Source organism: Drosophila busckii, chromosome 2L (assembly GCF_011750605.1).
Source record: "Drosophila busckii strain San Diego stock center, stock number 13000-0081.31 chromosome 2L, ASM1175060v1, whole genome shotgun sequence".
NCBI lineage: Eukaryota > Metazoa > Arthropoda > Insecta > Diptera > Drosophilidae > Drosophila > Drosophila busckii.
In genome coordinates, this window is record NC_046604.1 from 3,350,191 (window position 1) to 3,374,811 (window position 24,621).

General features: G+C 39.6%; 3 protein-coding genes across 5 annotated transcripts; 2 read left to right on the forward strand and 1 right to left on the reverse strand.

Moving 5' to 3' along the window:
* The first annotated feature begins 273 nt into the window (after positions 1–273).
* On the forward strand, positions 274–22,681 carry LOC108607864 (trafficking kinesin-binding protein milt). 3 transcript variants are annotated; one of them, XM_017998951.2, is made up of 6 exons: positions 274–488; positions 2,751–3,041; positions 3,109–3,318; positions 18,724–19,002; positions 19,068–20,661; positions 20,717–22,681. In XM_017998951.2, exons 2-6 carry the CDS (start codon positions 2,864–2,866, stop codon positions 21,774–21,776), a joined length of 3,321 nt encoding a protein of 1,106 aa, XP_017854440.2. In that variant the 5' UTR covers positions 274–488; positions 2,751–2,863; the 3' UTR covers positions 21,777–22,681. The 3 variants fall into 3 exon arrangements, with proteins under 3 accessions (XP_017854440.2, XP_017854439.2, XP_017854441.1); XM_017998950.2 differs by lacking the exons at positions 274–488; positions 2,751–3,041; positions 3,109–3,318 and adding an exon at positions 14,607–14,751; XM_017998952.2 differs by lacking the exons at positions 274–488; positions 2,751–3,041; positions 3,109–3,318 and adding an exon at positions 16,814–17,183.
* On the forward strand, positions 13,842–14,620 carry LOC117135048. The gene has a single exon (XM_033294917.1). It carries the CDS (start codon positions 13,954–13,956, stop codon positions 14,602–14,604), a length of 651 nt encoding a protein of 216 aa, XP_033150808.1. The 5' UTR covers positions 13,842–13,953; the 3' UTR covers positions 14,605–14,620.
* Positions 22,682–23,498: 817 nt separating the features above from the next.
* On the reverse strand, positions 23,499–24,516 carry LOC108607863 (thioredoxin domain-containing protein). Its single transcript, XM_017998949.1, has one exon. It carries the CDS (start codon positions 24,468–24,470, stop codon positions 23,556–23,558), a length of 915 nt encoding a protein of 304 aa, XP_017854438.1. The 5' UTR covers positions 24,471–24,516; the 3' UTR covers positions 23,499–23,555.
* Positions 24,517–24,621: the final 105 nt, after the last annotated feature.

Consider the following 24,621-nt stretch of genomic DNA (forward strand, 5'->3'; position numbering starts at 1 on the left):
CTTACAAAATGTCAAATAAAAAAAATATATATTAAGTGTACCTATGCTGCATTTTGTAAAACCCATTATTCTTTTCAAAAATTACATTTAAATTTTAAGAGTAATTAAAATTTCAAATATTGTTTTTTAATTAAAATTAAATAAATTCGATTTGAGACTGTTAACAGAAAATGTGACTGTGTATATCGATACTCCTTACAGACTGTTAACAATCAGTTGTTGCTACTGTTATTGTTTCTGTGAAAAATGGCGTGCGCATGAGTTGGGCTGCAGCAGAAATTAGTCGAAATTTAGTTAAATATACTAAGCTAAGCACGTATTAACTACGTATAAAGTGTTTATTTTACATACCAAACAAATTATTAATAGTTTTATCAACAAATTGGAAACGCGCTGGTGAATAAAATATGTTTCAAACCATTGGATTGCGAGTGTAAGCCATAACACAACGAAAAAAAATGGCAAACACATGCACAACTACAAAAAACGTAGGTATTAAAACAACAACAACTACTACTAGTATGGAAAATGGAAAATTCAATAAATCGTGCACAGTGTGTGCTTGCCAAAAGGTTATAATCACATAACAATTAAACTCAAAGAGAATATGAAAAGTGAATTTTTGTTCAGCAAATGCTGCTGCAGATGACAGTGTTTTATAATCACGCATACTCTACGCGCACCAATACAAACGAACATAATAATACAGTGGCACACATATAGCCACACACACACACGCCTACGCAATACATTTTTGACCTCCCCTACAAAGCAGCAGCAACCCCAAATCTCTTTACACACAGCTTCGGGTCTCGCCCAGCTGATTCATGTTGTTACGTTTTGGCAAAGTACGCGGAAATCTTTAAATAAATCGCAGAATCCAAATGAAATAAAAAGACAAATTACAAATAGTGTCGCGTCTAATGACCCTGCCCCACTGTGTGGCAGCAGCGCTGCTTATATAAGTATAACGGTAAATGTTTGTGCGCGCCCTAAGTGTCGTAGTGTGAGTGTCCGTGTCCGTCTGTGTGTTGCGTGCGTATGCCAAAAAATGAGCACATACATATTGTGAAAATAGCCAGAACAAAGCCAGAAAGCCAAAAAAGAAAACAACAACAACATTAAACACCGCAAAACAATTTAAGAACTCAACTGACATAGACACACAGAGAGAGTGAGAACTAAATACACCATTTGTTGTTGTTTTTTATATTATTTATAATTTTTTTTGTTGCGCTGTGTTTTGTTTCTTGGCAAGCGTTTGCTATCGCGCGCTTCCAAATTTATTTTAGCGCATTATGCCATCCGTTTCAGTTTCATGTTCACGCAGCAGGGACTGCAAACGCGCGCTTAATTTATATGCAGGGGGTAGGAGAACAAACAGACAGCGGGAAGGTAAAAACTATTGAGAAAATGAGAATAGTTCCAGTGTGTGAGAGAACTAGAAATGCAACAATATTTATAGTGATTGGTCAGCCTGCCGGTTTTCATTCACGTCTCGGTTGCTGTTGCTTGTCAGTGTTAAGTACAGTGGAGCTACAGTGTGACAAACGCTCATACAAGCCAATAAATTAAAATTAAATTGCAGTTAATATGAATATGTTACAAATAAAAAAAAAACTAAGCTACAGCTATTTTTAAATCTTCACAAACGAAACCATTTTAAACTGTTTCCCTAAAACTAATTAAAACTATGCATCACATTAAACAAAATTGCTGTGCTTCTTATTGGAGCTCAGCTGTATATGCAAACTTTTAGCGCGCTCTCTTTCGCACGCTCTCAAAGCTGTAATTACGCAATGCAGCTGTCGCTGATTGCAATTCGCGTGTGTGTATGTGTTGTCAATTGCCAAAAGTTAATTCAACGCCAGCAGCGATCGATTCGCGTTCGCTTATCACAATTATTTCGCGCACCTTTGCGCCGTATTGTTTTATACGTCTAATCAAAGGCAAAAGCGACGGTCAGGGAATACCTCTTTGGGAGAGAGCGAGAGTGAGCGAACTAACGGGCCGCGCGCGTCATCGTCACATGCTTCAAAGAGTGGACGGCCTTTGTGCGTCAGCGTCATTGACTCGCTTCCGTTGGATTTATTTCGTTGCTCTCTTTTCTCAATTTAAACTTCGCTTCAATTACCTGCAGCTTTGAGTAGGTTAATTGTTGATTTGTTTACTTACACTCTTTTTTGTATACTTTGTGCGCTCCTTCTTCCATATCGCTGTTGCTGTGGCTGCGCTGCAATGGAAGATACTACGCCACATTTGGCACGTAGTCTGTGTCTGTCTTGCGCTCTCTTAAATTAAAGTTGTTATGCTAACTGATAAACACCAACAAAATATTATAACCGATTGTAGTTCAAGCGCGCTTTTGTGTGCCAATTTGCGACCCAAGTCGCTGGCAAAGCTTTAAGTCCATGCTAGTTGGTTAAAAGCAAACAGTTAACGTTGGCGTTTCGCATATTACAGACAAAATATCAACAGTAACGATATATCTTGGCCGGCTTATGCTGTCTCGTGAAATAAATAAAGATATGTGCAAGCCTGCGAACTTAGCATGAAATCGAACATAAAGTGTCTTTGACACCTTGCCAATATTTATAGTATTTGTTAGTAATGATTAACTTTATCTGTGTAAGTGTGTATGTATGTCTGATAAGCGTATTTAGCAAGCAAACTGCGCTAGTCTCCAACCGCCTTTATTAGTTTCATGTGAATGTCAGTGAATTAATAAACTCGTTTCTCGTATTTTGCAGCCAAAAACCAACTAGACGCCTGACGTTAATTGAGAGCAATACAATATATACATACACATACAAATTGAACCTTATACAGACGATAATATTTAAATTATAAGCCATCAACATATATGCTATCTGCAACATTGGGGGCCAATGGCGGCCACACGCCGCTCAGTCCCTCCGCTCAGGCGACGCTCAGCAAGCACTTGCCCAAGCTCCAAAGCAAGCGACTCATGCAACATGGATTGGGTACGACAACGACGACGACGAGCAAACCACAAACTAGCGATGCCAGTTGCCTAACAGGTAAGTGTTGCCACTTTATTGTTTATTGCCAAGCTGTTGCTAATGTGCCAACTGTTTTTGTTTACAGATCTTTGCAGCAGCGAGAACTTGCCTGAGGTGGAGATATTTTCGCTGCTGGAGGAGCAGATACCCAAATATAAAGTACGCAACGATTTCCTTACGGATTTCTCAGGCTACGCCAATGAGGATTGGTTTGTGCCCGCGCCAGCGCTACCCATACCAGTTGAGGGTCTAGGGTTGACCAAGGACCAGACGAGAGAGTGCCTCAACTACTTTCGTGAGTAGTTTTTCTATATATTGCTAGTGATTAAGTAACGTCCAAGTTAGTGTCTTGCCTTTGTTAACGTAGCAGCGTGAAAAATAACGTAATTTTTCATTAGTATATGCAAGTGGAATGGAAGAGGCATATGTTACAGTAGAGCCTCGACATATATAACTACTGTTGCCAAGCTGAATTAGAATACTATACTATATACTAATGCCATTGTGGCTAATTTTTATTACTCTTAATGTTCAACAAGCAGACGCTTGAGAAATACTATAATTTATTTGAGGCCTTGCTTCTAATCAAGAAGTTAATAATCACCACCAAGTGGTTTGTGTTTCATCATATTCTAGTTAAACATGTATGAGTATTTATATCTTTAGACCAAAAAATAATTCGAATATTCATCATTTCGAGCGTTTACTGTATTTTTATATGTATGTTAAACAAAAATTTCAATTCTAATGAGGCAACAAATTGCCGAACTACTTGGTCAGGCAAGTCCTGCACATACCAAATACATATATATATTACAGACGGGCTAAGCAAGCTACGCAAATAAACAAGCTTACATACATACATGGGCTATGCAGCTACCAACAGCTAAGCACATACAGATGTACATCGGAATGCACACCAATAACCAATAACATAAACATAACATACATGTGTAGTCCACTGCAGCTGCCCAAGTGACAACGCAATTCAAAATGCGAGCTACCATAAAACACACTTGTACATACATATATACATAACTAACATAAGTCTCGGCTGCGCAGTACATACCACATTCGGAATGCGAGCTAGCAGAATAACATCCACATACATTTAAGTTAAAATGTTGCATTGATATATTTAAATGCGTAATTAATAAGTATAAAAAGAGAGGACGCGACGCAGGACAGTCAGTTCTGTTTCGGCGTTCAGTGAATAAAGAGTGAAAGTTGTGAAGTGAAGTTTGTGTACTCATTTATAGACATACTATATTAAGCCTCCGACAATCTCAGAAGTGTGAACGATATACACCTACAAAATGAATAACAGTGAAATAAATGTCGATGTGGAGATCGCAGAGTTTTCAGTTATCCAACTGAAAACCTGGCTGGCGGCGTTGGAGCAACCTACCACTGGCACCAAGGCCGAGTTAGTTGCACGTCTTAACGCGATCTCGCCACAAACACGTGGCGCCAGACCTAATTCAACCACAGAAGACCCTGACGCAAGTGGACACAACAGCGACATGGACGAGCAAAGCGTTATTTCATCACAAAATGAAGCGGTCGACAATTTAAATCAACAGGCACAAGACACAGTTGGCGACACACCAACAACTTCAAACGCAGACATACACAACCATGACGTGTCCGTGCTGGAACAGCTACGTGGGATACAGCAGATGCTAGCAGAACTCAAAAGCCCAAAAGGAGAAAAGCACCACACCACAAATGGCGACAAAAGTGGCAACGGTAGCGATAACATAGAGAAGCGAGCAATCTTTGATATAAATGCTAAGCAACAGCGAAGTGACAGTGCAGCTTTGGCTTTGTCACAAGCTAAAGAAATCGCAATGAGCTACGACGGAACAACATGTGCACGTCTTTGGGCAGCACAAATACAAAACATTGCAAATATGTACAACTTGGACAATGGCAACATGCGTATTTTGATAATCTCAAAATTAACGGCTCAACAGTGCTACATGCCCAACACAGTCGAATTATTGGAACCAATCGACGCAATAATTGAACAATAATTTGCAATCGGGAACAAACAAATCTAAAATGAGTACGGCGCCAATTCAGGATTCGTAAGTGGCCAGCCCGGAAAATTCGCAGCATACTTCGAAATAAAAATGAGGCTGGCCAATGCGATTGCCATCGAACCAGATGAGCTGATTGAACATATCATCGAAGGGATACCAGACATCAACCTGCGCGATCAGGCGCACATACAGCGATTTTCCAGCCCAGTGCAGATTCTTTGCGCTTTCGCCAACGTACACATTCGAGGACGGACAGCAGCACCCAAGCAGAGCGCGCCATCAACAGGAAATGCAGTTCGCAGAGCTGGAGTACGTTGCACAAACTGCAACTCAATCGGACACAACGCACAGGAATGCCGAAAGCCAAAAAGGGAGCCAGGATCATGCTACGCGTGCGGCAAATTTGGACACTTTGTGGCACAATGCCAGGATAAGAACGAACTGCGGGGCAACAACTATGTAAAGTATTTTAAAATTTATTTTGTTAACAATAACCCATTTTCAAAAATTACAGCATGCCTTATAGACTCAGGTAGTCCCATATCTTTCATAAAAAAAACACTCATGCCCAAAGAGGCAAACTTACAAACTGTAACTGAATCCTATTTTGGATTAAATAAAAGCCAACTTGAAGTGTATGGCAGCATATTATGTTATGTTTTCAAAGAAACAACAAAATGTTATTTTAATTTGATAGTAGTTTCAAACGAGTCTATGAGTCATGATGTAGTTTTAGGCAGAAATTTCATGGATGCATGTAATTTGAAATTAGACCTTGACACGCTAAAAATGATAGCAGTAGAAAACAGTCCACACCACAATAAAAATCTGTCTCACAATATTAAAAGATTTAAGAATAGCTCTTACACAGTAATTCGCAGAACTGAACCAAAGGTTAAGTCAATTCAAAAGTTTTCAAGAAGATATAAAATAGAACGACAGTCAACTGATAAAACTGATACAATTGATATAAATGTTACTACTGATACAAATGATACAACTGATACAACTGATACAAAGCATACAACTGATACAACTGATACAAAGGATACAACTGATACAACTGTTACAACTGTTACAACTGTTACAAATGATAAAATTAATATAAATGATACAACTGATACAAACTGATACAAATGATACAACTGATACAACTGATATATATGATGCAACAGATACAACTGATCAACAAAATAAAAAATTGGCAACTGATAAAACTAATACAACTGATATAAATGAATCTACTGATACAACTGATACAAATAATACTAATGATACAAATGATACAACTGATACAACTGATACAAAGGATACAACTGATCAACAGAATAATAAATTGGCAACTGAGCAACAAAATAAACGACTAGAAACTGATACAATTGAGCAACAGAACACAGATAAGAAAGAAAACATTATCCTAAAAAACAGACAAGACCAAACAGTAAACGTGGAAAACTTTGACACTGAAATGTTTAATATCTATCACACTGACAATGAAGAAATTGATTATAAATGTGGGGAAAACATAGGTTATGGAACAAAATGGAAATTTACAAGAATACTGAGGGAAAATTACATAAACGCAATACGACCGGAAAAACCAACAATCAGAGCAGAGATTAAACTATGTTTAGAAAATAGCAAGCCTTTTAGTTGTTCTCCACGACGACTGTCTTATACAGAAAAAGAAAAGCTACAGCAGTTATTAGACGAATATTTACAAAACGACATTATTCAACCAAGTGATTCTGAATATGCTTCACCCATAGTATTAGTTAAAAAAAAAACTGGCGACATGAGATTATGCATTGATTTCAGAAAACTAAACAAAGTATTAATTAAAGACAATTACCCACTGCCACTGATAGACGACTTGTTGGACAAATTAGTAAACAAAACGGTATTCTCAAAACTAGATTTAAAAAATGGTTATTTCCATGTTTTTGTAGACAAAGAATCAGTGAAATATACATCGTTTGTAACGCCCCTTGGCCAATTTGAGTTTCTCAGAATGCCAATGGGAGTAAAAAACGCTTCCGCAGTATTTCAACGATTTGTTAATAAAATATTTTGGGATATGATTAGGGAGAATAAAGTTATTGTTTACATGGACGATATAATGATCGCGAGCAAAGACATCAAAGAACATTTAGATACATTAACAATAGTATTTCAAAGATTAACACAAAACAAATTAGAGTTACGCATGGACAAATGCGAGTTTTTGCAATCAAGCGTCAAGTATTTAGGTTTTTTCATATCGAAAGACGGAATTAAAGCAGACGAGAAAGGTATTGAGGCCGTACAAAATTTTCCAATACCAGATAAAGCCCCTGCTGTTCAAAGCTTCTTAGGACTATGCTCCTACTTTCGCAGGTTCATAAAAGATTTTTCAACAATTGCCAAGCCGCTATACGATTTGATAAGGAAAGATAGAGAGTTTAAATTTGAAGAAAAAGAACTGGAATGTTTCACAATTCTAAAAAACAAATTAATACAGTCACCAATCTTAGCAATTTATGATTATAAGAAAGATATTGAGTTACACTGTGACGCCAGTGCATTAGGTTTTGGAGCTGTCCTACTTCAGAAGCAAGACGATGGAAGACTACACCCAGTTTTCTACTTTTCAAAGCGGACAACAGAAACAGAATCAAAGTATCATAGCTTCGAGCTAGAAACCCTTGCAATAATTTATGCTTTGAGACGGTTCAGAATATACGTACAAGGCAAACATTTTAAAATAGTTACAGACTGTAACTCACTGACGCTCACACTGAACAGAGTCGAACTCAACCCAAGAATAGCAAGGTGGGCACTTGAGCTTCAAAACTACGATTATGAAATCATTCATAGGTCAGGGAGTAGAATGCAACACGTCGATGCACTCAGTAGATGTAATAATATTTTAATAGTAGAAACAAACACTTTCGAAAATAATTTAGTCATTTGTCAAAATAAAGATACAAAAATTGTCAATTTAAAAAAATCATTAGAGAAAGCAGAGCACAAGCTATTCGAAATGAGAAACGGCATAGTGTATAGAAAAACAACAGACAACAGAGTCTTGTTTTACGTGCCCGAAAGTATGGAAGACCACGTCCTGTACAAGTATCACAATGACATAGGCACATAGGCACATAGGCAGAGGTTTCAAAACATAAAAGAAAAATGTTGCTCGCACATTCAAAATTGTCTCAAATGCATAGCATTTTCCCCAACAACAGGAAAAAGTGAAGGATTTTTACACAGTATCCCAAAAGGCTCAAAGCCATTTGAAACAATTCACATTGACCATTACGGCCCAGTGAGCAATGCTAGAGCGAAGAAATACATTTTTGCCATAGTTGACGGGTTTACAAAGTTTGTAAGACTTTACACAACGAAGACCACAAACACAAAAGAAGTAATCATAGCACTTAAGGATTACTTTAGGGCCTACAGCAGACCGAAAATCATAATTTCCGATCGAGGCAGTTGTTTTACGTCAAAAGATTTCGAGAATTTTACCGCAACCACAAACATTAAACATATTAAAATAGCAACAGGATCCCCACAGGCCAATGGGCAAGTGGAAAGAATTAACAGAAGTTTAGGGCCAATGATTGCAAAACTGGTCGATACTGAAAACAACGTACATTGGGACACCATTATTGACAAAGTAGAATACGCATTCAACAACACACAGCATCGCAGCATAAAACAAATGCCAAGCAAAATGCTATTCGGAACAGAGCAAAAGGGCGCAATAATAGACAGTTTAAGAGAAAAACTAGAAGAGCTAAACACAACAGCAACAGAAAATTTAAAACAGATTAGAATAGAGGCCAAGCTAAATCAAGATAAAGCACAAAAGATATATGAAACTTACTTCAATAGAAACAAGACTAAACCAAAAACATACAAAAAAGGCGACTACGTAATGGTAAAAAATTTTGATACAACAATAGGCGCACCTAGAAAACTGATACCGAAAAGTAAAGGCCATACAAAATAGAAAAAGCTTTGCGCAATGACCGATTTTTATTAAAAGATGTGGAAGGTTTTCAAGCATCACGCACGCCATACATTGGCGTGTGGAGCGTTCAAAACATTAAGCCATGGTTCAATAGAAATAAAAATAAAAGCAAATAAATTAAGAATATCAACATGTATATTTAGAAATAATTTAACTTTAAGAAAAAAAAAAAGAAAATGTGAATATTAGATGTAAGTCAAAAACTGTTAAACCACATGATCAGGAGATCAAACGGTCAGGATGGCCGAGTTGTGGTAGGCAAGCTGCCTGCACATACCAAATACATATATATATATACAAAGGGTTAAGCAAGCTACGCAATAAAATATGCTTGAATACCTATTGTGGTAGGCAAGCTGCCTGCACATACCAAATACATATATATATATACAAAGGGTTAAGCAAGCTACGCAATAACAATGCATTACATACATACATTGGGTTATGCGAGCTACGCAACAGCATGCACATACAGATGTACATTCTGGAATGCGAGCTACGCAATAACAACAACATAAACATACATACATTGTGGTAGGCCAGCTGCAGCTGCGCAGTGACATACGCACATTCTGGAATTCGAGCTACGCAGTAATATACATACTCATATGCACATACATTTAAGTTAGAATAAGTTGCGCAGTTTACCAGCTGCATTGATATATTTAAATGCGTAATTAATAAGTATAAAAAGAGAGGACGCGACGACGCAGGAACAGGCAGTCTTTCGGCGTTTCAGTGAATACAAGATGAAAAGTTGTGAAGTAAAATTTCAATTCTAATGAGGCAACAAATTGCCGAACTACTTTTTTGGCTTTGTTTGTCATCAGCCACTTGGCATTAATATCTTTTCGCTGTCAGCATTTATTCATATTTAAGAATTGTTTTTTTGCTGTCTCTACGCAGAACGCAATTTTCGTTTTATCTTAGAAAAATAACATTGTATATGTATTGAGTTTCCTGTACAAACAAACATTATGCTTAATTTGTTAATGTCAAATGACTTATGGTCAAGCACTATTTATGCGAGCTATTTGCGTTTTATAAATTGGCTACATTTGTCAGTTGTTTTTTTTTTATTCTATTTGTTAATCATTTTGAATTTATCGTCAAATATTGCGCTTGAAAATGCTTGAACACAACACAACACTTGTTGCGTGCACAAAGTGTTGATAAACTTGAATAGTTGCTAACAGCTGTTATTGTCCATTCATATTAACAGCGTGCAACATGTATAAAATTATGTAGCAACATTTTAGCTGCAGCAACATGTTGCGTTAGCGTTTAGCAGCTGATATAAGGAAATTTTAAGTTTTAAGTTAACGGTAAACATGCTTTATAGAAATTTAAGCAGATAAAATAACATTCTAAAATGCATAAACGCAGTTTACTTTGGTTAGTTTATTAATTAATTGTATTTGTGTTTTATTTTCAAATTATACATAAAATCTTTTAAATGTCGTGCAAGAGTTGCTAGTGTTGATAAACGAGCAAACAAGACAAAGCTGCTGTTATCGCACAGCTGTTTGCTCGTTGCTTTTACGCTTGAACGTCGGCCGGTTGGCGCTTGGGGATAGCGATTTTAGGTGTGTTTGGCAACTAAAGAAAGCATGGCGCGCAAGAAATAAAACGTGCCAAATGAAATTCGTATATTATCCGCGTGCGCGTTATGTTTTATTTGTAATTTATAAATATATATATGCGTATGTGTCGACTTTGACCAAAATAATGTTTTGCTAAAATTGATCATCGTTAGTGGCAGTGAAAAAAATTGTGTGTGCTTGTGCCTGTGGCCCAAAAACATCAAATTAATTTAAAAGCTATTACATGCGAATTTTTATATATACACAGCTGTATATTATTTATTTAGCTGTGCGCAAAAAAAAATGATTGTAGAAAAACTAAACGAAACATTTGGAATTTCTCCAAGTGCCTGACGCGTCATGCAACTACATTTATTTTTAGGACAACTACAACAACAAATACATATAGTATATACAAAGAGCGAATAGCGCGCACAGCAACAACAAGAAAACAAAAAGCGACTCAAGTTTTTGTGAATTATGATGAAGAAAATTTGTTGCTAGTCTGTAAACATTCAATGAATTTGTGCGTGTAACGGAATGTGTGTCTGTATGCCTTTAAATGTGGGAGTTGTAATACTTAAATACACATGCTTATAAGTACATTTTTATGAGTGTGTGTGTGTGATGGCCATGAGCAGGGTTAAGCATTTGTCAGCTTAATTTGTTCTTTATTTGTGCTGCGCTTTTACATAATCGTTTGTTTCTTCACTCTGCTGCTACAATTCTTCTTCTTGCTAGAATGTGCTCTCATTGCTCGGGTGTCGCCTTTGCTGCTGATAAGACTGCTCTAAGTCAATCGGAATATTTGCCGTTATGTCCGGTCGATAGGAATTTAACATTCTCACATGCAATTTATTTTAATTATACATGTACCACATGCGTGTGTGTGTGCGTGTGAGTACGTAATTTTTTTTATTATTATTTACCGTTGCGCAAGCTGAAAATATGCCGCTTATCCAGTTTCGTGTTCTTGCGGCCGGCCAACATTGAATGTTGATTAAAAATCAACAACGCCACCGCTGCATTCATGTCCATCAATGATGTATTGCCATGTGTGTGAATGTGTGTGTGTGAAAGTTGACTGCATATAACGCGTACCGTTGTCTGACTCAACAGTGCAATAGAGAGAACGACCGCAAAGCTATTAGAAGAGACGATTTAATGCCCGATCATTTCCCCCAGACCTAAATACAAAACAATTTTTATTGGTGTTAAGCTGCCTAATGGACACAACAATACAGACATACATCATGTACATATGCATAACACAAAATAGCAAAAAATTAGTGCCATCAAAAAGTAAAGCAGATTATGTTCGTTTGGTCTGCGTTTTCTTTGCCAAACACAAACAAGTGTGCATATGTATGTATGGGTGACATACATAACTTACGTCACTTTACAGTTTACACAGAACACAAACACGAAAATTCTACTTGCAGCTGTTCTCATATCTCACTTGCTTCACCTTTGCTAATTCTATGTCATTGTCCGCTTTAGTAGGACATTCACACGTCCCGTTGACTTAGCTCTAGCCAGTGCTGTACAATTGCATTTTGCTGTTGACCATAAGAAGCTAACATGAAGCTTTTTGCCAATATGTGTAATTAATTACCAGCAACTTTTTGTGAAAGTTGCCGTGAACTAAAACACACTAAATATTTGTCTTAGTTTACTAAACATTAGTTTTCATTTCGTTTTCGCGTGTGCAGACACAACTGTTTGCTCTGTTGCAGTTGTTTTCTATTTTCATTTGTTATTTTATGAGCTTATACTATTTGTCAATCAGCCAATCAAACTACAATAACAATACAGATCGAAACTTTTATCAAAGCGATAATAATATTTACCTTTAACCCATGAAAACTGCCTGTGCTGGTTTTTTGTATTCAAGGTTCGTCTTACAGTCAACTGAGTCATGATAAATATGAATGTATGTATGTGTAAATATTATACATATGAATTAAATGTTGAGCGTCGTATTATGAATGCTAATGAACCAAAAAATGCAAGCAGATAATGCAAAAATTTAAGTCCTCTATACTCTTTCACTTATAAAGCTAGAAACAAACATAAAACTCAATGTCTTATTGGGCTTAATAGTTTATAGCTTTAATGCTAGCCAAGTTAATAATAATAAATTATATGTAATCAAGTTAGCTTGTAGGGTATACAGAAATGATTGCTCAAAAACCTAATGAATAATGTGACTTAACGTAAATCAAACCTACTTGTTGGTTGATTCATTCAAGTTTTTGTGGAAATGTCCAAGTCTCAATCACAGTGAATGCTCGTTTAAAACACTTTTTATATGCCATAATGCTTTGTCTTAATCTTCTATAAAAACTATAGCTATCTATCTTAGCTTTAAATTGCTTTCTTATTTGTTTTTTAGTTATTAGAACGAGAATTAGTTTCTTCTGAATGCCGCCTGTAATTGCAATACATTTCCTATGGCGATTGCTCTAATTTACAAGAATTTACTGTACTTGATTATCGCAGTGCTTTTGAACATTCTTTTTTGTTGTTGCTCTGTTGCTTGACCACTCCAACATATCGCTATTTAATACGCTGCTACCGTTAGTTTGTTTCTACTGCTGTCTCCTATAAAGTAGACCATAAATTATGATCTGTTAGTCATTGGGTGCAGTCTAATGTTCTTCCAACCTACGCTTAGCAGCATCCTCTTGTATCTAGGGTTCTTTTATTATACAATAGAAGAGCCTACGTGAGTTTTGTCAGCTATTGGGTAAAGAAAAGGCGAACGCATCTTTTGAGCTGGCTAATTTGTAAACTAGTTTTCAGCTGGAAAATATATTTCTAATCGGCCACCTCAGCGCAAACCGTTTCCAAGGGCCTAACTTGTCAGTTGTTGCACGGCCTGTGTGAGTGTGAAGTTGATTGGAGTTTTGAATTAATTTTTTCTCTTTTCTCATTGTATGTAAATATGCTTTGGTATGAATGAAAGGTGTTTTTGGGGAGTGTGATGTTATGTAATTAATCAAAAAGACTATTGTTTTCCAAAAAACCAAGAAAAATATTTCAACAAGTTGCAAAACATAAATATAAATCAGTGACAAGTGTAATTAAATCATAGATGCCCAAAAAGATAAGTTTGGAGCATTTACCAACACTGCTCTGGCAATGTATTTATTTTTTTGTAGTTAACTGTTAATTGTGTGCGCGCCGGCAAAGAGTTTAGAAGCAAGCGCGTCGCTAGTGCTTAAATTTAATAATAAAAACAATGCAATTGTTCAAATCAAACACAATAAGTACACAACAAAATGCCAGTGCTTAACAACAATTTACAACAACAAATTAAGGATAATCAGCAAAATGTGCTGGGCGTCAAGCAAATGTTGCCCAGCATTAATGAACTGGAAAAGGAGCAAGAGCAAGAGCAGGAGCCCGCTGAGGAGTACAAGCAAAGCTTTGAGGCGGGTTTGACTCTGACCACGCAGCAGCAGCAGCAGCTAAATAGCACCTTCAAAGAGACTGAATCCTCGCCAGCAGCGAGCAGCTTCATCAGCAAACAACCGTCCAATAGCAGCAAGCATTTTGAAAACACCATCAAGCTGCTGGGCAAGCAGCTCGAGAGCAATTGTCAGCGCCAGGCGGACAAGTTGCAACAGCTGGACCAAACCATGGATAGTTTGGATAGTCTTAACAGCTCCTGTGCCTCCATGTCTGCCATTGTGCATGGCACAGAGCCTGCGCCCACGCGCCTAGAACTCGAACTGGAGGCTGTGGATCGTATGCGCTGCATTGTGCAACAAATGAAGCACGACAACAGAGCAACAACAATAACAACAACCGATGCTGTTTGCGTGGGTGCGACGGCGCCTTTTCTTGCGCTGCTACATGACTTTGCTGCCAAGGGATACAATCAAAGCAAGACGCCACACCAGCTACGCCCACCTCGAGTCCCATCATAGGCGCTCTGTCCGAGCAGGGACCCAACTTTGAGCTGCCCCTGGAGCTGCTGCAGGCGGCTAGCTCTTGGGAGCTCATGTACTATGCTTCTAAAAATGTTGACGGCCAGAATTGTCTAAAAATTGTGCGCAGTTTGTTAACAAATAAAGGTAAGACAAGTAAAATGAAATTAATCAATTTTATGAGTCATTAAAAGTCAAGTTGTACCATTTAAAGATAAATGAGCAAATTAAAAAATTGCAACTGGAACTTAGCTGCCAAATTAACTTGAGAGAAGCCTACGTTGAAATACTAATAATAGTATTTTGATTCAATGATTTATTCTTGTGTGTTGAAAAGTTATAAAACAAACATTAACAGAAATAATTAAATTGTGCTGCAAATAAATGCAGCAACTTAGTATATAAGCTTTTTTTTTAGGCATTAACTGCTGTATTTAGTATGAGTATGCCATTATCTTATCCTGCATTGTTTGTGCTTTATTTAGTTTTGGCCAATTCGAACATGTTTATCAGCAAACTGCAGTCTCTTTCCCCTTTCTGCACTTTAATAGGCTTAACACTTGTTAGGCTTTCACTTAAGTGCAGATCTTATCAATTGTTATTATGTCTGCCAATGTATTAATGTTTGTTCAATTAATTTCGATTTATGAATTTTCTTTGTTGTGGTCGACGTGTGCACTAACACGAAGACCGCTTGCTTATCAAAAATTCTAATTTCTCTAAATAATTTGTAGACTTTGTATTTGTTTTTGTTTTGTGCGCCACACGACTTGTTGATATTTGCACAAAACGTTAAACTATTATTGACTTAGTGTTTGTATGCTATTATTAATGTTCAACAGCTTTTTAGCAAGTTAGAGAGAAGAAAAAAAAACTATTAAGGCCCAGGCACATGATCTCATCTTGCCCAAAGCAGACAGATAATAATTTACAAACTTTTTTTCAACTGTAGTTTCCAGTGTCAAGTGCTTAAAGCTTTGCGCTTATCAAAGTTACTCAATGCGTAAAGATATGGCTGTTCCCTCGATCATTATCGCCGTGTTGAGTGTAGTTCAAGTTCAAGAAACAAAAGCTCATTTTGCTTTTCTTTGAACATTTGCAAAATTATCTTAGCCCTTTGTCTAATGTCTAAGTGCTACTATTAGCAAGCGTCATTAAATGAGTGTACTAATGATTGTCTATACATGCAATTAACTTTTTATTATACGTCATAAATTGCTTCTTTAATTCTACAAAAAGTTGAGTAACTTGCAAAAGCGTAAGATCTAGAAAAAGACAAGAACTTTCCCATGGAATTGTAGACACTTTTTTTACACTTCTAGAATTAGTTTAGGTATATATATAATTATATAAGACTGCAGACGTTTACTAATTATATTTTGCCATTTTTACGAGTCTCGTTTTGAATGCAATATAGCTTGGCTGCCAATAACCTATGTAAATTATGTTTGCGTTTCATTTGCGTTGCACTTAAAGCGCACTCAAGTTTTTACTACCTGCCGCCCTATGAGGCATGCTCTTCTACCTGCATATCATAAATTTTACAATGTGTGACAATTCAAAGAATTTTCTTTCATACAGCATCCAGACAAGCGTATGTGTTTCGCTATTTTTCTAAACATGAATGGGATTAGGCTTATGTGGAAAACACTGGGTATATTTTGTATGGATTTTCTTTGATCTATAGCTAGCCCTCAAAACTAATTTCAAATGTACTAACAGTGAGCGCGATTTATTCATGTATGCTGGCAATGCCTTTCTGTCGATTAACAGCAGCAGTTTGCTGTTAGCAGAGCTATAACAGTTTCTCTCTCACGCGCTCTCACGCTGCTTTACGAAATAAATATTAAGCAAAGCAAACTTAAATAACAGCAGCTGTATTTAATCAATAAAGTTGTAGTTTTTACTATTGTTAACGATTTTTAAAAGTTAAGCATCGATAGATAAATAAATAATATCGATGCTTTTACGCTATCGTTAAATTCAACCACCACCATCTACATTCGTAACTAAGAAGAAGAAAAAGAGCGTTCGTCAAGTAAAACAATTTGCCAATTCGTTTATTAAGTAATTCGACAAAAATGTCAAAATGTGAGCAGGACTTTACTAATTGTGTGCCAGTATATTTTTTAAAATAAAAACTAAGAAAAACAAATGTGAGCAACACAAGAAATCTGCGTGCCAAAAAATTAACCCTCAGTGACCCGTCTAACAGCAAAACCATTCAACAACAACATACAACAACAAAAGAGAACTCTATATACTGTGTGTTTGTCTGTGTGTGTGTGTGTGTGTATCTCTGTGTGCAAATCCATCTTTTCGTCACGAGTTTGGAACGCAACGATTCGTTTGCATTGCTGGCTTAAGTATCTTAGAATTCCGTTTAAAACTCAAATTCGCGTTTCTTAATGTATCTCACCTTTGGACTACTGCTGGTATAGCCTTGTGGCTATTGTGAAGTTGTTATTGTCGTTGGTGCCGCCCAGTGAAGTGAAACGAACGTGAAGTTCGCATAAAAACAAAAAACAGAACAAGCCAAAAACAAAATCTCATACATATATGTGGAATAATTTTGTCACGTGAGTGTTTTGCCCTTTTTGCTCATTTTGTAATTTCCCCGCAGAACCGGCAGCTGTGGTTGTTGTTGCTGCTGCTGCTGCTGCTGCTGCTGCTGCTGCTGCTGCTGCAGCTGTTGTTGTTGCACTTTTCTTTCTCTTTTCCTTTCACTCGGCTCGGGCTGGGAAATCGCCTTTTACTTCCAGGCTGCTGCTGTTAGTGTGTGTGTGTTCATTGCACTGAGCAGAAGTGTCTCGAGTTTACAGATGAGAGAAGCTGCGCTCATAGCTAAAAATATCAAAAAAGAAAAAAATACTCGTTTAGGAAGTTCAAGCAAGGTTTTCAATTTGTATGTGTGTGTAGTGCGCGCGTGTTTGGGGTAAAGAAGTTATTGCGCAAGCTCAGCACGCATAGTGAACAAGAGAGTGGGTGGCTGACTAGACAGTCAGTGAGTCAAAGAGAGCGCCAGAGTACGAGAGAGTGTTTGTTTGTGACAACGTAGTTTTCAGTTTCTCTGGTCATTTCAAGCAATTCGCATTAATTTAGCAATTAATTTAACAGCTACATTGTTATTGTCGCTTTGGTAATTGCGAAAAAATAAATGTGTGCATGGAGTATAAAAAAGTACAAATAAATAGAAAACCGAAAGGCCAGCTAACAACTACTACTCTAGACACACTCACACCAACAAACAAAACAATACCAAGTGCCTTGGCAGCGGTTTTATACAACGAAATCGCTTTAACAATTACATAATGTAAATCAAACATACGCACACCAAGAATTTTACTCTGAATCGCAACGAATTTGAAGCGTTTGCGTTAAAAATAAGCAAAAAATTGCGCTGATATAATGCCAAGGGACGGGGTAAATTGAGTCAGCAGCAGAAGCTAAAAACAAAGCGATTTGTTTTTATACTTATAAACATACCACACACATCTCTGTATATGTGTGGCCATGACGCACGTAAACAATGCAAAGGGAGTAACAGAGACGGAAATGGAGAGCAATGTGGAAACAACTGCTGCCGGCATGCATCGATTTTTAGCCACAAACGTAACCCAAGTGGATGCTGTAGCGACTACAACAACAACAGCAGTAGCAGCAGCAGCTGTAGATTGCCTAACAGACTGCGCATTCGCTGCATGCCAAGCGCAAGCGGCGAGCAATTGGCCCTGCGCCGACTTTGGCATCATAGACACTGATAATGAACTTGAGTACGAAGATGAACTCGAGTTTGAATATGCCACATCTAGCTGCAGTGTAATTGCAACACCAACAACACCAGCAGCGGTAGCAGCAGCAGCAGGCGCTAGAGTATTGGGTTTGTTGGGAGAGCGGGAGCAGCAGAACGAGCAATTGCTTATGGAAGGTAGTTGGAGTTCTCTACTTAAAAAAATGCTGTTATGCAACTGTAAATGCAACAGCAGCAGCGCTGTTGAGGCGATAGACACAGCTAAGCTTCGTTAATCGATAACTTTAAATCGTTAGCTTTAGTTTTAAACACAACTTAAAATGTATTTTAGATAAAAACTTAATTTGCTTTTGCTTTTGTCTTTGCAGTTCTATGTGGTAATCGTGTTAGCCAGATGACGCGCGCGTACGATGACATTGAAGCCGTTACGCGTCTGCTGGAGGAGAAGGAGAAGGACTTGGAGCTGACGGTGCAAATTGGCAAGGAGCTGCTCACACAGAACAATGCACTCGAAGCGCGTGTTAGCGATCTGGAAACAGATCTCAAATCCGCCAACGATGATCGTGCACAGCTGCTGCACGAGCTGCACAAGAAAAACGAGCTGATTTCGGTGCTGACCAACGATGCGGATGATGGCACAGATGCGGGTAAGTGAGAAATGTGCGCAATCAAGCGTCAAGTTTAAGCTACAAATTTCCATGTTTCCCCATAGACACGCCTACAATGAGCAAGTCCATAACATTGGATCTGCTGCAAAAGAAGGTCAATTCGCTGCTTGATGAGAATAAGACGCTGAGGAGTGAGGCCACGCAGCTGGCGCATCAGACGGACGAGGTGGAGGAACACGAGCGTCGCCTTATGGCGGATATAAGCGCGCAGTTAAGCGACGCCAATTCGCAATACGATAACATCAATCTGGAGCTGGAGCGGCAGCGAGAAGAGAATCGCCTGCAGCATGAGCAGATTGTTAGTCTGACAGCGCGTCTGGCGGAGGCGGAAATGCGACTGCATCAGTTGACACAGGACAATGATGAGCATCTGTCGCTGCTGCATGTGACCAAGGAGAATCAAAATGCGCTTGCCTTGGAGCTGGTGGAGTTCAAGATGCGCTATGAAGAGGTGTTGGCGTTACTGCACTCGGCACAGGATCAGCTGAAGCAGCAGCGCAAGCGTTCGCAGCCCATGGCGCGTAGCTCGTTTTTGGGTGGACTGGGTCACAATGGTGCCGCTGCTGTTGTGGCCGTGGAGTCGCTGCAATCGGAGCTGATGGAGTCCTCCATGTACTCGGAGAACAGCCTCGATTCAGGCATATCGGGTGATAGTCAACGCTGTGCGGATCGCATTAGCCGCATGCTCCAATCCCAGCTACCGGGCGGCGGTGGCGACTTCGGAGCCAGCAGCAGCATCTACGGCGCGCCTCCTTACAAGCGAGCATTCGACACGGTGCGCTGTGCCACCAAGAGCGGCAATTATATGGACAGCAGTGATAGCGGCAATGTGTCGATGACCCAACTGGGTGTCATGTCCATGAGCAGTTCCTCGGGTCCACGCATGGCTAGCATGGCATATCCGGCGGGCTCGTATTATCGTGGCGCCAGCACCGGCAGCAGCAACTCCCTAGGCCTCAAGACGCTCTCCAACGAGAGCTTGCACTCCCAGTCCGACGATGGCTATCCGGCGCAGCCTTCTGGCGTGCCGGGTGCGCCAGGCGCCAAGGAGTTGGAAGCAGCGCTTAAACGTCTAACGCCCGCTGAGGTCTTGGCGCGTCGCGCAATGCTCTCGCATGCGCCTGCCGGCACCTACAACTACGATGAGCCCATGGGTAACCAACGCGGCTCAGCGCTGGGCAAAGGGGATCAAGGACTGCCGCTGGGTGTGCGCACGCCGGAGAGCATCATGTCCACCGGTTCGGGCTCAATAGCAGGACTCACAACGCATCCTTGGCGTTTGCCCGAAAAGCTGCAGATTGTCAAGCCCATGGAGGGCTCGCAGACGCTGCATCATTGGTCACGCCTGGCCACGCCCACTTTGAGCGGTCTGCTGGAGGAGCGTCCGGGTGTCACCATACGCGGTGGACGTGGACTCGATGAGCTGGGCATGCAGATGTACACGCTGTCCGACGTGGAGGAGGACATCAGCGAGGAGCTGGGACCAGGCAAACAATTCGAGGCGCCTGGCTGCACCTATACCTACACCAACAGCATGGTAATGCATCCAGACGATGGCTTTGTCAACGATCTATCCTTCCTATCCCAGTCACAAGTGTCTTCGCGCATGGCCTCTACTTCAACATCGAGACAGCCCAGGTAAGTTAACCATCAGCATGGTCAGCAGCCATAGTTTGACACCCATTTTTTGCAGTTGTCCCGCCACGCCGCGTGGCATGTCGCGCAAGAACTCCTGCTCCACATTTTCGGTGAATATGGGCCTGGCCGGCATGCTCAATGAGCGTGGCATTAAGGCCGTAACGCTCAGCGCTTTGAACACGCCCGCCGGTCCCAACTTCTCGCCCACAGTGACGCCTTGTAATAGTCCAGAAGGCTCACCCCCACGTGCGCAGTCGCCGGAGCCGCTCTTTGGACTGCTCTCCTCGGGCGCGGATTTGATACGACGCAAGCTGGTGGGCCCCACGGATCTGCAGCAGCAGCGCAAGCAACATCAACAGAAGGTGTTGCTCTCGCAGCTGGAGCGACGTGCTCTGCGCTCGCTGAATCTTATCGAGAAGGTGGAGAGCATTGGACTGGAGAACATAATCAGCGCACATCGCGGCCTCGGCGCCGGCATTGCCAATCGCAGCAGCAGCTCACAGCTGAGCAGCGCTGCCAGCGAGGACAGTTTGCAGAGTCTGCATATGAGCAGCAACAGCTACGTGGATGATATACACTTTGATCGCGCACAAATCAAGGGTGTGCTGCATCGTGGCCTCAAGTCGCCTTCACCCAGCAAGCCAGCCGTGGGCGTGGCTAGCAATAGCAGCTCCACAACGAGTGCCTACAATAGCGAGGATAGCGATGATCAGGGCATTGTGATGTCGCTGAAACCCAAGCCCATCCCCAGCACAACGAAGTCTGCAAGTCGCAGTGCAGCAAGCAGCGCAGCAGCAGCGTCTACAGCAGCAAGCAGCGTCGGCAATGGCAGCAGTTCAGTTAGCGAGACGCGCTTGAAGCAAATGCAGCGGCAAAAGTCACGACGCAATTTGAAGAACGGCATGGCAGCGCAGCGACCCGACTTGGGGCGAGTGCGTCCAGATCTCGGCAAGGTGGCGGACAGCAGTGCAGCGGAGGCGGCGTCAGCAGCTGCTGCTGGCAAGAGTGATAGCGAGGCGTCGCGTGCAGCGTCGTCGCAGCAGCAGAGCATCACGCAGGCCTTTGTGGGCTCCGTTAGTTCGTTGTTGTTTGGCCGCAAGGGCGGCTGGCTGTAAGCGCTAGACGTATCCTATCCATCATATTTATTTTGATTTAAGACAGACCGTGTGAGTAGAAGAAGTGAAGAAGTAGCAAGCAAAGCAAAGCGATACATTTTCCTTTAATTTAGTATTTTTATTTACCAACATTTATGTAAATGTACATAGAGCAAGGCAAAGAGCAGTTGCAGAACAGAATGAAAAGGAAGAAGTGAAGAAGGTTTATTATTTTTTTTTGTTGGTCACCGCGATCGCTGTCTTAGTGCTTGTAGCTGTGATTTTTGTAAATATTTGTAGTAAAATGTTTAAATTTAATAGTTATAATACTTAATGAAATCTTTACTTGTTTTTGCTCCAAACCACCACAACAACAACAAGCAGAACACAACAGCAATTAATTAACCTACACTGGCCAGCAAAACAAACAGTTCCAAAGCAGCTTTATTTTTTCTTTTTATTTTTTAACTGTTTACTGAATATCGAAACATACCTACATATACATACAAACATATATACACAACTATTATTATCTGATTTTTTGCCAATTATGTATTTATTTTGAATTGTGCGTGTGCGTACATTAGCGTATGCACACTATAGCTTATATATTTTATTTTTCTTGATAAATTCGTTTATAAGTCGAAGCAGCAGAAGCGATGTATATAAAAAATGTTCAACAAAACGAAAGCAAACTGAATGGTGGGATATGCAAAAAGTACATATATTTTTTTACTCATGTATATAGTTTACTCTTTTGCTTTCCACACCACCAACAACTATTACGTATATCACAAACAATTAATAAAACCTAAAACAAACTAAAATGCGCTTGATTACATTTATAAAAACCACAACAACAATTATGTAATTTTGGTGCTTTGTTGAATCCCAAAATGACAAATTTGGTTTCTAGTCCCCACACAGAACAACATACACACACACACACACACACTTGTTTCTTGCGAATAAGCTTTAAAACATAGTGTGAAATGATATACAAATTATTGCAAAACCTATTTTCAACTATAGACCCTCATCTACATTTGTTGATCAGCACCAGCACTGCTTATAGCAGTTGTTGGTAACACACACACACACACACACACACATGTTAACTATATATCATAGCAGCAAAAAGAGAGAGTTAATGTAATGTCAAATCAAGAGACACATGCATAAGTAGATATACAAATATATATATGCATACATAAGTATGTTGATCAAATTGCGCTTTCACAATTTAGGTTTTGTAGTAATATTAAGTAAACGAAACAAACAAACAAAAACAACACAAGCGATCAACAACAAATGTAAAACTTATAAGTTGTAACTATTATCAATATATTTATTTACGTATGCAAACAATACAGAGAACATCGTTAAAATAAACAATAAATCATAAATGTACGGCTTATTCATTTGGGGAAAATCAAAACTTTATAAATTTTGATGCAAACGTGTAATTTAATGGGTGATAGATATAATATACATATGTAAGTATATCAGACTAAGTAAGGAGATACTGACGGAGTACTCTACGGCCTGCCAATTGAGTATTAAGAGTCGTTTGCAATATCAAACGAACTAAGCAACAATAAACAATCGCCAAAGAGTCTGGCCTGGCCAATGAGTAAAGGTTAAAACCTCTGCAGCGTCTACATATAATATTTAATGTGTCAGATGTTGATCATTAAAATACTCAAAACATCGAAATCGTATCGAAAATGTATATTATATTGATATAAATTTAAAGAAAGTATAATTTGTTTCTTGGAATGTTGCGTGTTTCTACACGAACTATTTGTTCTTTTTTGTTTTTGGCTGTTTTTCTGGTGCCTTACAACATTTTTTGACAATTAATAATAGCAATACTAATGTTAAGCTACCCATAAGTGCCAGAGGGATCGTGTCGAGTCCTCTCAAATACTCAGAGATGCGTGCAAGGGAGATATCATCCATCATACCAGCTAATGGCGGCACTGCTTCTGGATGAGTTTGTTTTGCGTAGCCGCTCTCAGCGAATTCAATAAAAGCCTTGGGCGTGTAATCCTTGGACTGATAACGATACAGCTTGCCTTGTCGCAGGAATATTAAAGCTGGCTCTTGGGATTCCATAATTTTAAAACGTTTTGCTGTGGTCACACCGGCGCCCTGGGCATTGATGCGTGCTACATTCATTTGGCGCTTAAGTCTGCCTCCAACAGCTTCCCATACAGCATACAAGCGCTGGCAAAGTACACACTCGGCGGTATAGAAGAACACGAACCAGTCTCCAGTTGTGGCGCCAGTCGAGGCTTGTGTCAGGTGCTCAAAAGTTTCATCAGACAGTTCCTTAACAGACGGCTCGCGGTTATCGTTGAAGAAGTGGACTATTTCCTCCTCGTTGACGTCACCATAGTAGAGTATAGGAATGCCTCGTCTGAAATACAACAAAGCCGGCTCTAGGCTTGGATCGTAAATATGAATTAAATTACTGTTTTCTGCCTTGACCACAGTGGCACCCAGCGTTTCCTTAAGCTCATGCTGGGCCTTCGCAACAGCTTCTTCATATTTCTCGCATTCCACGCATCTGTTTTTGGTGAACAAAGTGACCACGTCGCCTTGACCGGTCAATAGGTGAATCAGATCGGAATCATCAACGCGATCGATTTGTGCACTGCAGATAGCTAGCAATCCTAGGCAGACGGCGCCAATCAACTGGTAAGTCCACATTTTTGTTACCAAATTACAAAGTTCTGTCGCAGCGGCAACTTTTAACTTAAAATGAAAATAATAATAAGTTCATTAGGCATCACTCATATTTTACTCATTTGGCAACACTTTTGACAGTCACGCGTTGACGCGTTATTTCTCACAGTTGTGA